This window comes from Bufo bufo, chromosome 2 (assembly GCF_905171765.1).
Source record: "Bufo bufo chromosome 2, aBufBuf1.1, whole genome shotgun sequence".
NCBI lineage: Eukaryota > Metazoa > Chordata > Amphibia > Anura > Bufonidae > Bufo > Bufo bufo.
In genome coordinates, this window is record NC_053390.1 from 762,745,853 (window position 1) to 762,762,071 (window position 16,219).

General features: G+C 45.0%; 1 protein-coding gene across 1 annotated transcript in view; it reads left to right on the plus strand.

The window, feature by feature from the left end:
* Nucleotides 1-16,219, plus strand: part of KCNIP4 (potassium voltage-gated channel interacting protein 4) — an 858,703-nt gene that overhangs the window by 760,548 nt on the left and 81,936 nt on the right. Inside the window, exon 3 of the mRNA XM_040419033.1 lies at nucleotides 6,871-6,940. Within this exon, the coding sequence (XP_040274967.1) occupies nucleotides 6,871-6,940 (70 nt within the window). The remainder of the gene's footprint in view (nucleotides 1-6,870; nucleotides 6,941-16,219) is intronic.

Genomic DNA, 16,219 nt, shown 5'->3' on the forward strand with positions numbered 1-16,219 from the left:
GCTCTCTGACATTATAAACACTCATTAAAAATGATAAAAATTTGGCTTAAATAAGTGTTTATGACCTCTTAGGGTACTTTCACACTTGCGTTGTTGGATTCCGGCATGCATTTCTGTCGCCGGAACTGCCTGCCGGATCCGGAAATCTGTATGAAAACAGATACCATTTGTAGACGGATCCGGATGCGGATCCGTCTCACAAATGCATTGCAATACAGGATCAGTCTCTCCGGTTGTCATATGGAAAAACAGATCAGGTATTTATAATTTTTATATTTTTAAAGGTATGCGCATGTGCAGACCACAAAACCGTATCTGCTTTTCCTGGAACACTTGGGGCCGAATCTGGCATTAATGCATTTTAATGAAAGTGTTCCGGAATTTTGGACGGAAAAAATACCGCAGCATGCTGCGGTATTTTCTCCGACCAAAAACCGTACAGTGACTGAACTGAAGACATCCTGATGCATACTAAACGGATTGCTCTCCATTCAGAATGCATTAGGATAAAATTGATCATTTTTTTTCCCGGTATTGAGCCCCTGTGACGGAACTCAATACCGGAAAAGTTTAACGCAAGTGTGAAAGTACCCTAAGTAAAGTAGAGATAAAGGTTATTAGATGACCGACACAAAGTGAAAGTAAAAAAAGTACCAGTCACACCGTTAGAAAAACAGTTCACCTTTTGTGACAGAACGGCTCAATATTTTTAATAAAGACCAATTGAAAAAATTATTTTTAGCTCAAAGCGAGTAAAATGCAATCATAAAAAAATTGCTTCCGAGGGTGTACAAAGCCTTTAACTCCTTAAGGACACAGCCTTATTTCACCTTAAGGACCAGGCCATTTTTTGGAAATCTGACTAGTGTTACTTTAAGGGCTAATAACTTTAAAACGCTTTGACTTATCCAGGCCATTCTGAGATTGTTTTTTCGTCACATATTGTACTTCATGACACTGGTAAAATGGAGTAAAAAAAATTCATTTTTATTTATAAAAAAATACAAAATTTGCCAAATTTTTTAAAAAAATTGAATATTTACAAGTTTATATTTCTCTACTTCTATAATACATAGTAATACCCCCAAAAATAGTTATTACTTTACATTCCCCATATGTCTACTTCATGTCTGGATCATTTTGGGAATGATATTTTATTTTTTGGGGATGTAACAAGGCTTAGAAGTTTGGAATGCATTGGCATACAGCTTCCGGCCTGTGAAGTCCAGGGGGCTGGATCTCACAGGTTCGTCACCGGAAGGCAGTGCGATGCCTTCCTTAGGCATCGCGCTGCCTTCCATGCCATTGGGTCCAACCTACAGCCACATGGGGACCCGATGGCACCGCCGCCAGCCGCCGCAACCACAGGTAAAAGCCGCAAACCGCAGGTCTGAATTGACCTGGTGTTTGCGGCGATTGCCGACACGGTGGGGCCACGGGACCCCCCCCCCGCGCGCATTTAGCCAAGGTGCCTGCTCAAAGGAGTGTAATACGTGTGTAATGCTACCTGCCTGTGATGGGATCCCTCACTTGCTACTGTGCAGCCATTTTCTGACTTTGGTGAGCGGGGTTAGGGCGAAATAGGAGCGAGGAGGATGCGGCCACTGCGGGGACTAACATGTGCCCCCTGTGCAGACAGATACCTGGGGTCCAGAATCAGAGGTCCCCAGTGCTCCCAGCTTTGTCCTCCCAGGCTCTTTGGGAGTTCTGTGAACTCCAGGATGTGATGCTGCAGCAGGTACGGGGCCACTCTCTGCCCGGTGCGCAGGTGTGGGCGGTACGTAAGGGTGTCCGCTGAAGGATATGCTGTGGCTGGCGGCGGTTGCAGGGCCTGGATCCTGGGGTGTGAGTCGGCTGCAGAGGAAGCTGGAGGGGTGAGAGGAGGCACGGCGGAGCTGGGCACAGCACGCATGCACACTTCACTAATCGGCACACACGCATGCACACTTCACTAATCGGCACACACGCACGGACACGAACGCACACAGTGATTTTACTGTAGAGGATAATAAAAGCCCTGCGTGCGTGCTCAGGGCTGCATCCGTGCGTGTGTGCCGATAACTGAACTGAGCATGCACAGCACGCCATCCTGTCAACACATGGCGCTCCAAACGATGCCCACACCAGCGCGCCGCGCAATCATCGCCACCACACACGCAACCGCGCTGCCCACACCAGCGCGCACTGACCAATCATCACATGGCGCTCTGCATGCTGCCCGCACCGCCCACACCTGTGTGCTGGCCAATCACCTCCGCTGCTCGCAAGTTATGGTGTGCTCTCCATGTTGGAGTGCCACCATTACTGTTCGTGCATCACACAGCCGCACAGTCCCAGCACCAGTCGCTGCCAGCCGTCTCAGCCATTAGTCAGTGCCACCAGCCACAGCCACCAGTCACAGTGCCAGCAGTCTCAGACAGTAGTCAGTGCCAGCCGTCTCAGCCATCAGTCAGTGCCACCAGTCACAGTGCCAGCAGTCAGTGCCACCAGTCTTGCCAGCAGTCTCAGCACCACAAGTCAGTGCCACCAATCAGTGCCAGCCGTCTCAGGCATCAGTCAGTGCCACCAGTCACAGTGCCAGCAATCTCAGCCACAGCTAACAGTCTCGGCCACCACCAACAGCCACCAGTCAGTGCCATTCAATATAGACTGTTCCTACTAATGTTCTAGCGCCCGTTATTGTAACGGGCTTAATGTCTAGTTACCACATAAAATGACACATGTCAGATTTACAAAAAATGGCCTGAGATTTAAGGTGAAAATTGGCTCGGTACTAAAAGGGTTAAGAGCTCAATGTTTTTGTTTACTTATTACATTGTAAGGCCTCTTTATCGTGACTGTATGGCTTTTTCAGTGTTTTGCGGTCCGTTTTTAATAGATCCGTTCTGTTTTTTGTTTCCGTTGTGTTTCTGCTTCTGTTCCGTTTTTCCATTCCGTTTTTCCGTATGGTATATACAGTATACAGTAATTACATAGGAAAAATTGGGCTGGGCATAAAATTTTCAATAGATGGTTCCGCAAAAATGGAACGGATACTGAAGACATACGGATGCATTTCCGTATGTGTTCCGTTTTCTTTGCGGACCCATTGACTTGAATGAAGCCACGGAACGTGATTTGCGGGCAATAATAGGACATGTTCTATCTTTCAACGGAACGGAAAATAGGAATACGGAAACGGAATGCATACGGAGTACATTCCGTTTTTTTTTGCAGAACAATTGAAATGAATGGTTCCGTATACGGTACGCAAAAAACAGCCCGTAAACGGTGAAAAAACGGTCGTGTGAAAGGGGCCTAAAGGGGAGAATAGAACAAACAATTAGCTTTAGTTTCTAGAAACAGCGCCACTCCTGTCAATAGGCTATGTCTGGTATTGCAGCTCAGTCTCATTCACTACTATACGAAATATGAAAATTTGCCTTATTTAACTCTAAGGGGCCACATTACAAGTTCCCTGTGCCTACCCGGTTGCACCCCTGCACCCCTGTTTTACTGAGGTTGAGGCCTGTTGGGTGTTGGATTATGAATGAACATCTATAGCTGAGAAACATAAATAAATCTAAGCACATGCAGAATTATCACTGGCCAAACAGAGCGACACACTGTAGTTAGGCCGCCAACTAAAGATGAAGGGAAGGTTTATCCACATCGATATCTTCTCTGAGGCATCACCTGCAAAGTGTCCATCAAAACGTCCCAAGACAGTGAGAAGACTTCCCGTCAGTAGGCATACATCGTTAGCCTCGGGTGTAGATACAGTGAGGGGCAGATTGGGCGTAATGCATTGCTTCACCATTCCCAGAGCATTGATTTTCTCTACATGCACTGTCTTCATACATTTATTGGTAACCTCAGGCTTAGTGGATGCTGCGGGTGAAATATCTTATTATTCTGCTCTGGTGGAACCAATGTTTTCTCCTGTAGTCTCTATTCTACAGATAAGGCTACATTCACACGAATGTGGTGTTTTGCGGATCCGCAAAACACAGATACTGGCCCATGTGCTTTCCGCAATTTGCGGACCACACATGCCGCCGCCATAATAATAAAAAAATGCCTATTCTTGTCCGTAAGTGCAGACAAGAATAGGACATGTGCTATTTTTTTGCGGGGCAGCAGAACGGAACTATGAAATGAATGGGTCCGCACCCGTTCTGCAAAATTGCGGAACAGATGTGGACTTATTCATAGGGTCGTGTGAATGTAGCCTACTCCTGTTTACACACATACACCTATATGGCCCACAGGGCTGCCGTTACACCTTACTGCCTAATGTTCATGTCACTGGACTAAAGTCTTAGGGCTCATGCACACGACCGTATATTTTTTCTGCATCCGATCCGCATTTTTGCGGACCCATTTACTTCAATGGGGATGCAAACACAGATTCTACAGCGCTTTACAATTTCAGGGGTTCATGTACAAACAGTCATAAATATCATAGCGACAGACAAGTCAATAATTAGAGGAATGAGGACTCTGCTCACAAGAGCTTGCAATCTGTGAGGAGAAAGGGGTGACACAAAAGTTAAAAGTGCTTGTTTTGTACAATGGTCCAGCAATGTTAGGAAAATAGGTGAGTAGCTATAAAGCTGCATGAGCCGGTCACCAGCTGATATATGAAGTGCTGGGTGCATGGGTGCGATGGAGAGTTTGGTGGAGGATCAGGTTCAGGAAATGATAGATGGTCTATATATGGAGAGGAGTTACATCAGGGCACGTGATAAGCCATTTTGAGGGTGTTTTGAGGGAGCGCCTAAAACGGTGTATATTGTGGTTTAACCTAATTTCTTGGGGTAGGGAATTCCAGAGAACTGGTGCAGCTCGGGAGAAGTCTTGTAGCCGGGAGTGAGAGGTTCGGATTATGGTGGAAGTAAGTCGTAAGTCATTAGCAGTGAGAGGGGAAATGCAATATAACCATAACAGGACAGAGGTACATGTCAGAGGACCACATCAATGGAGACCACCACTGATTTCCAGAATATTTTTGGGCCACTGGAGATCTCTTATACAGAAGTGCAGGTATAAGCAGAACTAATTGAATTGATTGGAGTTCCAATCCCACAGACTCCTCAAATGGAATTTCCTGAGAATGATTAATTTTGTATTTTTCATTGGATATATGACCTATTCGACAGTTGTTAAAGGGGCTGTCTGAGATAATTAGAAATGTTACCAATGCCCCTAAATTCTTTAAAATAACACAATTACAATATACTCAGCACTTTCTCTTGCCCTGTTTTCCGCACTGCTGACCCGGTCCCTCTAATGCTGCTTGTTTACAGACTGCAGTGGTATACGGCATGTCACTACTGCAGCCAATCACTGTCCGATGCGACGTGAGACCACAGTGATTGACTGCCGAAGTCACATGCCATATACCTGCACGTCACTGCTACGGGCTATAATCAAACAACGGGAGAAGGACTGGACTCTGCAGTGCGGAGAATGGTGGCAGAGGAAGCAATTAGAGGCATTGCTCAAATTTCTAGTTATCTTGGACAACCCGTTAATAATATTGTCCACCATTAATGACATTAACAAGTATATGAGTTTATTGGTTTGCATGTGGCACAGCTTCATTTGGTATGGATGTTTTTGGCCCCTAGTGGACACATTGTTCCCTCTGCAGATAATAGAGCACACACCACAATTTGCCTTAAAAAAAACTCTTGAAATTCCCACTGTATGCAGCCACCACTAGAGGGAGCTTACTGCATAATGTTTAGACAGGGAACCCAACAATATAGTAGTATGTCATAAGCTTCTTAGTGCCCCTAGTGGTAACTGCAGGAAGTCAAAATTTTATAATTTAAAAGGAGTCTGTCACCAACCAGGACCATCTGTAACTATTTGGATGGCAGTGTAGCTCAACTATAGTCTTTTACAAATATCTTTATGTGCTAATCAATCTTTTACTGGCCCAGAAAAATGCTAATGAGATAAAAAGAGCCCATGGGGCTGTACTTATTAGTGCTGGAGCCCAGCTGCACCCATCAGAATGGGGCCTCACTCCTGCCCTCCTCTTCTTCACTCCACCTCCCAACCTCAGCCACATCATGATGAGTCTGCTGGGAATCCTGCACAGGCGCACATCTCCTTTATGTGTGCGCCTGCGCCGTCTGCTACCTGCTTCGGGCAGTGGCTTAAATAACTAAACTAATACTTCTGGCGCATGTGCAGTTCAGTTTTTGAAGCCGCTGCCTGAAGCAGGTAACAGACATTGTAGGCATTTCCAGTGGATTTAGGATGAAGTCACCAATGCTGGGTGGTGGTGAGAAGAAGGGAGGAGCGAAGCTCCATTCTGGTGGGTCCGGCTAAGCTCCAGCACCGATAAGTACAGCCCCTTGGACTCTTTTTACCTAATTAGACTATTTATATAAACCTAGGGGGTCATTTACTATATTGAAATACTCCTAAATTAGATGTATTTCAGGAGCGACTTCGCCCTGCCCATGCCAAAGTCAAAAATTGAGAGCATGGTGTGGGCGGGGAAGGGGATGGACCGCCAGGCCCATCTCATTTACCATTTTCTACGTCTGTTTCAGGTGTAGAAATAGGTCTAAATGTAAGACAGCTCGGAAGTTGTCTCTGGATGTGCCGAAGTTATGTAGAGGCCGGCGCCTCTTCACAACTTTGGCGGATCCACTGCCAGTTTAGGGCTTTATTAAGACCGGTGTCTAAAACGCCGGTCTTAATAAATGTGCCTCCTGTTTTCTAAGGGCTAGAAAAGATTGATTAGTACAAAAAGGTATATTTATAAAAGACATCCGAGCGGTTGCAGGCAGTTCTGGTTGGTGACAAGAGAATCAGTGCACCGCGCATCTCATCAATACCATTTTAATGTTTATTTCGTTGTTTTTCCAGGAATGTCCCAGTGGGATTGTCAATGAAGAGACTTTTAAAGATATTTATGCTCAGTTTTTCCCACAGGGAGGTAAGTGTCACTTTCTATCGTTGCCGCTCACAGCTAAGATGTATGTGATTACATGTAGGCTGCAATGTTCTGCCACATAGACAAGAGACATGGAAGAACAATATGTCTGTAATGTAATGATCCATCCCTGGGATGAGCGCAGCAGATGCTCGGCAGTAACACTGACACTAGTGCTAAATATTCATCAGTGTGGTTATTATATTCTCCAGAAAGAGCTCATTTACTGAGACATAACTAGAATCAAGACAAAGTGCTATCAAAACCGCCAAAAGGTAGAATACAGATTCATCTATATGTTGTCATATTTAATCCAAGCAATAATGAAGTGTGAAATCTAAAGCTTTTCGTCATGAGCAGCTAACATGTGGTTGGGTAAGGCCATCGACCACTTTCTATGGCCATTATTTTGGAAGACACCAGCAACAGAGCACCCCTGTTCAAGAATATTATAAGGGTCCCCAGTTTTCTGACTGCTTACTGCTGGATCCTGGCTCGTTGGCTTGTCGCCCTCCGCTGCTTGTCTCCAGTCCCTCCAGCACTGAACTGAAATTCCTTGGGCCCACCAGAGGAAATGATTCAGAGGGCTCACGCACTGTGTATACAGGACTTTAGAGGCCCTCTTTTATTTGGGGTCCATCACTGTAAGAGCTTGGGCCCACCGGAGGATCCTCTGTTACTCTTGTGGGCCTGTCCAACGTTGGGTCCCTCCATGCAAACATTCTGTTTCACCCCGCTGCAGCCAATCAATGGCTGCTGCTCCCCTTGCGCCATGTCAAATCGTCACATGATGGAAGGGGAGCACATCAGCGCTGCAGCCAGTGATTGGCTGCAGAAGCATCAAACTGGAAGTTTACATGAAAGGACCTGACACAAGCAGAGGAGGCTGGGGAACCAGGGATTAGGTAAGAACTGTATGATCACCAACTTGGGTCCTGCCAGTCAGAGAGATTTGAAAATTAGTGCACAACAGGGTTATCCAGTTTTAAAAATTGATGGGCTATTATCAGAATAGGTCATCAATATCTGATTGGTAGGAGTGTGAGACCCCTCATAATCAGCAGCTTCAGTACGGCTTCGTCTGTGTGTAGTGGACAGCCCTGGAAACTGCAGCTCTGTCCTGATTCACTTCCTTCACCATCTCACCAGCGCCACCTACTTCATCAAATACTTGAAGATCGTGCAGCTGTCTGATTGTTTTACATTTCTGTTGAATGTATCTTTCTGATTTACTTTGTGCATTAAGTTCTCACCAAAAACGTTATGTAAATTCTCTGTATAACATGGTAACAAATGTAGCAGGATGAGAATGATCCTCTAGTACAGTGTTCCTCAACTCCGGTCCTCAGGGCCCACCTACCGATCATGATTTGAGAGTATCCCACAGAATGAATACCTGTGGTAAGTCCTGATGCACTGATGCTAATTATATCACCTGCTCAATACTAAGGAAATCCTGAAAACATGACCGGTAGGTGGGTCCTGAGGATCGGAGTTGAGGAACCCTTCTCTAGTAGATGCAGGATTTCTGCTCCCTGTATGTAAACTGGAAAATTAATAATGACGTTAGCATTTATCGGTGCACTCTGCCTCCACCTCCCGGTGGTTATTGATCCGCGTATGAAAGTCAATATGCTGTCAACAAAGGCTAATGGAGGGAGATAAAAAATGCATCAGGTTCTAACCTCTGAAATCTCTTTTCTTACATTGCTGCTGCATACATGTCATTCAGTGATTAGTTCTACAGAAAGTGTAACATGATGGCACAGAGCACGGGAATTGTAAGATCAAACGCCTTACCTTGTCCGATTTCTAGAACGAAATGGAAATCTATAGTCATACAGCCTCTGGTTCCACTGAGTATACTGCATATACAGTCAGCAAGATGGAACATGACATATTTTTCAATGTCAAATGCGTAAAAAATCCACCTCCCTTTTTCTGTATGCCATTATATGAATTTCGAGGTGAACTTTGGAGGCATAGCAGTGGACTCAGTCCTATCAGTAGAGATGGCCTTGCGGTTTCGCAGCTAACTTTGCACGTTCGCGATTTGCCGAACATGCGAATATATGGCGAAGTTCGCCGACGCCATATTCTTTTGCATTGCGCCAAACTTTGACCCATGACACATCCATCAGGTGGTGCAGGACAGCCAATTGAGACGTTTTAGAACATGGACACACCCCCACCCTATCATAGAACCCGATCTGGCAGCCATTTTACATTCTGCGTTTTGCCAGTGTAGGGAGAGGTTGCTTTGTGGAGCACGGACGGGCTGTTAGGGACACCAAACGCTAGCTAATAGGGCCACAAAAGTCCTTTTAAGGACTGGTATAGGTGTTGTGGGGCTTCGCTCTGGTAGTTAGGACTAGCGGATGCAGTATAGAGGCAAAGTACACAGTTCTTGAATCAAACAGCGGTGTTTATTCACACATTGGTGTATAACAAAATGCAGATAAGGTATATCACAAAACGCAGGTGGCTTGGTGTTTGTTCACACACAAGGAAAGTCCATAAACAATAAAAGTCACCTTTTCTCCTGGGTGTTAATTCACACCCCTCTAGCAGTTCAGCCTCATCAAGTCCATAGGCAGCCTGTTCGCCTTTAGAGGGGCCTGAGTCCTCCAGCCTGGCTCAAACCTCAAATCCCAACACAGCCCTCAGTTCACAGCACACAGACTCCTGATCTCTACTATCAGAGGGAGGTAAATCCACCACACCTGGCAGTGCTGGCTGGTTTTTATGCCTGGCAAAACCTGGCCTAGAACATGGGGAGTAGTCACCCACCCAGCACTTTGACTACTCCCAGTAAGAGCCCTCTCAGATCAGCTATGACAGCCATGCTAAATCTCACGGTGTCAATTAGCAATAGCTGCTGCTGACACATAACATACCGGCTCTTACTTCACCGAAGCCAGGAACCTCAGTGACAGATACCTTCCATCCACGATGATTACAGGTACCTTCTTACATACCCCCCTTTTTTCAACCCTGAGGGGGTAAACACCTGCCATACAGTATACCCGGGACAGGTCTTCCGTGTTTCCCTGCAACCGGCCTGCCCTGTGTTCCACAGAGAACTTAAAGTTCTGTAAGGACAGGAACCACCTGGTGACTCGGGCATTTCTCTCTTTGGCCTGGCTCATCCACTTGAGAGGGGAGTGGTCAGTCACCAGGCGGAACTTTCTCCCCAACAAATAGTAGCGGAGAGACATCTAGTGCCCATTTGATAGCCAGGCACTCTCTCTCCACTATACTATACTATACCTGGTTTCGGCTGGGGTGAGCTTGCAGCTTAAAAAGATAATGGGATGCTCCTCCCCGTTGACTTTCTGAGAGAGTACAGCACCGAGGCCTACTTTGGAGGCATCTGTCTGTACCACAAACTCCCTATTGAAGTCGGGCATCACCAAAATCGGTGACCCACACATGGCCGACTTCAAAGTGGAAAAAGCCTTTTCCACCCGCTCATCCCAGCGAACTATCACTGATTTTCGTCCCTTCAAGAGCTCTGTCAAGGGCGCAGCTATAGTGCCAAAGTGGGGAACAAATCTTATGTAATAGCCTATCATTCCTAGGAATGACTTTATTGTTTATTGGTGACAGGTCGGGGCCAATTTCTTATCGCCTCTATTTTGTTTACTTGGGGTTTGATCACTCCGCACCCAATGACATACCCCAGGTATTTTGTCTCCTCTAACCCTATCGCACAGTTTTTTGGGTTAGCAGTTAGTCCAGCTTTTGGAAGGGAGTCTACTACAGCCTGCACTTTGGGCAGGTGACTTTCCCAGTCGGTACTGTGGATGACAATATTGTCCAGGTAATCCAAAGCGTACCGACGATGTGGTCGCAGCACAATGTCCATTAGCTTTTGGAAAGTGGCGGGGGCGCCATGCAGACCAAAGGGTAACACCTTATACTGGTACAACACCTCCGGTGTGATGGAGGCCGTTTTCTCTTTGGCAGCCTCCATTAAGGGTACCTGCCAGTACCCTCCTGAGTCTGTTTAGAGGAGAGGCTGTCAGCAATAGTGATGGACGAACATCGGCCAGGACGATTAGCGAACGCCATCAAATGTTCGTGAACCACAAGTTCGCGGCGGGCCTAACTCACTTTAATGGCACGCGAACCTGAAAAACCTTCAGCTCATATTTGCAGCCACCAAATACTTAGTAGAAGTGTACAAATAGTCCCACAACATGGACAGTGACATACTAGAGGGAGATCAATGACAAAAATTCCCACAAATGCACTATAATATACTTTCTATGTTAAAAAGTATATTATAAGTATATTACACCCCTCAGTAAGTCACGCCTATCGATAGCACACCTATACCAGTTCTTAAAAGGACTTTTGTGGCCCTATTAGCTAGCGTTTTGTGTCCTTAACAGTCTGTCCCTGCTCCACACAGCAACCTCTCCCTACACTGGCAAAAGACTGAATGTAAAATGGCGGCCAGATCAGGTTTCTTTATAAGGTAGGTGTCCATTTGCTGAAACGTCTCAATTGGCTGTCCTGTACCACCTGATGGATGTGTCATGGGTCAAAGTTCTTCACAATGTAAATGAATATGGCGATCGCAAATATCGCCATATGGCAAACAGTGAACGAGCAAAGTTTGCCGCGTAACGACCACCGGGCGAACTGCAAGGCCATCTCTACTGGCCTACAGTAACATTTTTAGCCAGTGACCGCCTAATGTACCTCCAGCCACATCATCACAAGTTCTTTTCTGTCAGGTGAATGCCTAATTTTTGGGGCCTGTACTCTCGTGGCCTAAAATAAAAATTTTCTAGGCTCCAGTAGGGCACATTTTTGAGAGTTTTTGCCAATGATCCCCCTCTGGTATGTCACTGTCCATGTTGTGGGACTATTTGTGCACTTCTAGTAAGTATTTGGTGGCTGCAAAGATGACCTGAAGGTTTGTTCAGGTTCGCCTGCCATTAAAGTTAATGGGGCCCGCCGCGAACGCACGTTTGCGAACCTTCCCGGCCGATGTTCGTCCATCACTACCTATCAGTGTATCAGATGAAATGGGGTTGTAATATGACCATGAGCCCTCATTTCACATAGTCAAAAAAAGAGACCTATAAGTCAAGATTTCCAAACGATGACCTTATAAAACTATAGCCACCTCAGCCCCCAGTGCTTAAACACCCTGAAAGACCAGGCCACTTTTTACAATTCTGCACTACACTACTTTCACCGTTTATTGCTCGGTCATGCAACTTACCACCCAAATGAATTTTACCTCCTTTTCTTCTCACTAATAGAGCTTTCATTTGGTGGTATTTCATTGCTGCTGACATTTTTACTTTTTTTGTTATTAATCGAAATTTAACGATTTTTTTGCAAAAAAATGACATTTTTCACTTTCAGTTGTAAAATTTTGCAAAAAAAACGACATCCATATATAAATTTTGCTCTAAATTTATTGTTCTACATGTCTTTGATAAAAAAAAATGTTTGGGTAAAAAAAAAATGGTTTGGGTAAAAGTTATAGCGTTTACAAACTATGGTACAAAAATGTGAATTTCCGCTTTTTGAAGCAGCTCTGACTTTCTGAGCACCTGTCATGTTTCCTGAGGTTCTACAATGGCCAGACAGTACAAACACCCCACAAATGACCCCATTTCGGAAAGTAGACACCCTAAGGTATTCGCTGATGGGCATAGTGAGTTCATAAAACTTTTTATTTTTTGTCACAAGTTAGCGGAAAATGATGATTTTTTTTTGATTTTTTTTTCTTACAAAGTCTCATATTCCACTAACTTGTGACAAAAAATAAAAAGTTCTATGAACTCACTATGCCCATCACGAAATACCTTGGGGTCTCTTCTTTCCAAAATGGGGTCACTTGTGGGGTAGTTATACTGCCCTGGCATTCTAGGGGCCCAAATGTGTGGTAAGGAGTTTGAAATCAAATTCTGTAAAAAATGACCTGTGAAATCCGAAAGGTGCTCTTTGGAATATGGGCCCCTTTGCCCACCTAGGCTGCAAAAAAGTGTCACACATCTGGTATCTCTGTACTCAGGAGAAGGTGGGGAATGTGTTTTGGGGTGTCATTTTACATATACCCATGCTGGGTGAGAGAAATATCTTTGCAAAAGACAACTTTTCCCATTTTTTTTACAAAGTTGGCATTTGACCAAGATATTTATCTCACCCAGCATGGGTATATGTAAAAAGACACCCCAAAACACATTCCTCAACTTCTCCTGAATACAGAGATACCAGATGTGTGACACTTTTTTGCAGCCTAGGTGGGCAAAGGGGCCCATATTCCAAAGAGCACCTTTCGGATTTCACAGGTCATTTTTTACAGAATTTGATTTCAAACTCCTTACCACACATTTGGGCCCCTAGAATGCCAGGGCAGTATAACTACCCCACAAGTGACCCCATTTTGGAAAGAAGACACCCCAAGGTATTCCGTGAGGGGCATGGCGAGTTCCTAGAATTTTTTATTTTTTGTCACAAGTTAGTGGAAAATGCTGATTTTTTTTTTTTTTTTTTTCATACAAAGTCTCATATTCCACTAACTTGTGACAAAAAATAAAAACTTCCATGAACTCACTATGCCCATCAGCGAATACCTTGGGGTCTCTTCTTTCCAAAATGGGGTCACTTGTGGGGTAGTTATACTGCCCTGGCATTCTAGGGGCCCAAATGTGTGGTAAGGAGTTTGAAATCAAATTCTGTAAAAAATGACGAGTGAAATCCGAAAGGTGCTCTTTGGAATATGGGCCCCTTTGCCCACCTAGGCTGCAAAAAAGTGTCACACATCTGGTATCTCCGTATTCAGTAGAAGTTGGGGAATGTGTTTTGGGGTGTCATTTTACATATACCCATGCTGGGTGAGATAAATATCTTGGTCAAATGCCAACTTTGTATAAAAAAATGGGAAAAGTTGTCTTTTGCCAAGATATTTCTCTCACCCAGCATGGGTATATGTAAAATGACACCCCAAAACACATTCTTCACCTTCTCCTGAGTACGGAGATACCAGATGTGTGACACTTTTTTGCAGCCTAGGTGGGCAAAGGGGCCCATATTCCAAAGAGCACCTTTTGGATTTCACTCGTCATTTTTTACAGAATTTGATTTCAAACTCCTTACCACACATTTTGGCCCCTAGAATGCCAGGGCAGTATAACTACCCCACAAGTGACCCCATTTTGGAAAGAAGAGACCCCAAGGTATTCGCTGATGGGCATAGTGAGTTCATGGAAGTTTTTATTTTTTGTCACAAGTTAGTAGAATATGAGACTTTGTATGAAAAAAAAAAAATCATAATTTTCCACTAACTTGTGACAAAAAATAAAAAATTCTAGGAACTCGCCATGCCCCTCACGGAATACCTTGGGGTGTCTTCTTTCCAAAATGGGGTCACTTGTGGGGTAGTTATACTGCCCTGGCATTTTCCAGGGGCCCTAATGTGTGGTAAGTAGGTAAATGACCAGTGAAATCCGAAAGGTGCTCTTTGGAATGTGGGCCCCTTTGCCCACCTAGGCTGCAAAAAAGTGTCACACATCTGGTATCGCCGTATTCAGGAGACGTTGAGGAATGTGTTTTGGGGTGTCTTTTTACATATACCCATGCTGGGTGAGAGAAATATCTTGGCAAAAGACAACTTTTCCCATTTTTTTATACAAAGTTGGCATTTGACCAAGATATTTATCTCACCCAGCATGGGTATATGTAAAATGACACCCCAAAACACATTCCCCAACTTCTCCTGAGTACGGCGATACCAGATGTGTGACACTTTTTTGCAGCCTAGATGCGCAAAGGGGCCCAAATTCCTTTTAGGAGGGCATTTTTAGACATTTGGATCCCAGACTTCTTCTCACGCTTTGGGGCCCCTAGAATGCCAGGGCAGTATAAATACCCCACATGTGACCCCATTTTGGAAAGAAGACACCCCAAGGTATTCAATGAGGGGCATGGCGAGTTCATAGAAATTTTTTTTTTTTGGCACAAGTTAGCGGAAATTGATATTTTTTATTTTTTTCTCACAAAGTCTCCCGTTCCGCTAACTTGGGACAAAAATTTCAATCTTTCATGGACTCAATATGCCCCTCACGGAATACCTGGGGTGTCTTCTTTCCGAAATGGGGTCACATGTGGGGTATTTATACTGCCCTGGCATTCTAGGGGCCCTAAAGCGTGAGAAGAAGTCTGGAATATAAATGTCTAAAAAATTTTACGCATTTGGATTCCGTGAGGGGTAGGGTGAGTTCATGTGAGATTTTATTTTTTGTCATAAGTTAGTGGAATATGACACTTTGTAAGAAAAAAAAAAAATAATTCCGCTAACTTGGGCCAAAAAAATGTCTGAATGGAGCCTTACAGAGGGTGATCAATGACAGAGGGGGTGATCAATGACAGGGGGGGTGATCAATGACAGGGGGGGTGATCAATGACAGGGGGGTGATCAGAGAGTCTATATGGGGTGATCACCACAGTCATTGATCATGCCCCTGTAAGGCTTTATTCAGACGTCCGTATGCGTTTTGCGGATCCGATCCATCTATCAGTGGATCCGTAAAAATCACGCAGACATCTGAATGGAGCTTTACAGGGGGTTGATCAATGACAGGGGTGTAATCAATGACAGGGGGGTGATCAGGGAGTCTATATGGGGTGATAACCACAGTCATTGATCACGCCCCTGTAAGGCTTCATTCAGACGTCCGTATGCGTTTTGCGGATCCGATCCATCTATCAGTGGATCCGTAAAAATCATGCGGACATCTGAATGGAGCTTTACAGGGGGTTGATCAATGACAGGGGGGTGATCAATGACAGGGGGGTGATCAATGACAGGGGGGTGATCAATGACAGGGGCGGTGATCAATGACAGGGGGGTGATCAGGGAGTCTATATGGGGTGATCACCACAGTCATTGATCACGCCCCTGTAAGGCTTCATTCAGACGTCCGTATGCGTTTTGCGGATCCGATCCATCTATCAGTGGATCCGTAAAAATCATGCGGACATCTGAATGGAGCTTTACAGGGGGGTAATCAATGACAGGGGGGTGATCAATGACAGGGGGGTGATCAATGACAGGGGCGGTGATCAATGACAGGGGGGTGATCAGGGAGTCTATATGGGGTGATCACCACAGTCATTGATCATGCCCCTGTAAGGCTTTATTCAGACGTCCGTATGCGTTTTGCGGATCCGATCCATCTATCAGTGGATCCGTAAAAATCATGCGGACATCTGAATGGAGCTTTACAGGGGGTTGATCAATGACAGGGGGGTAAT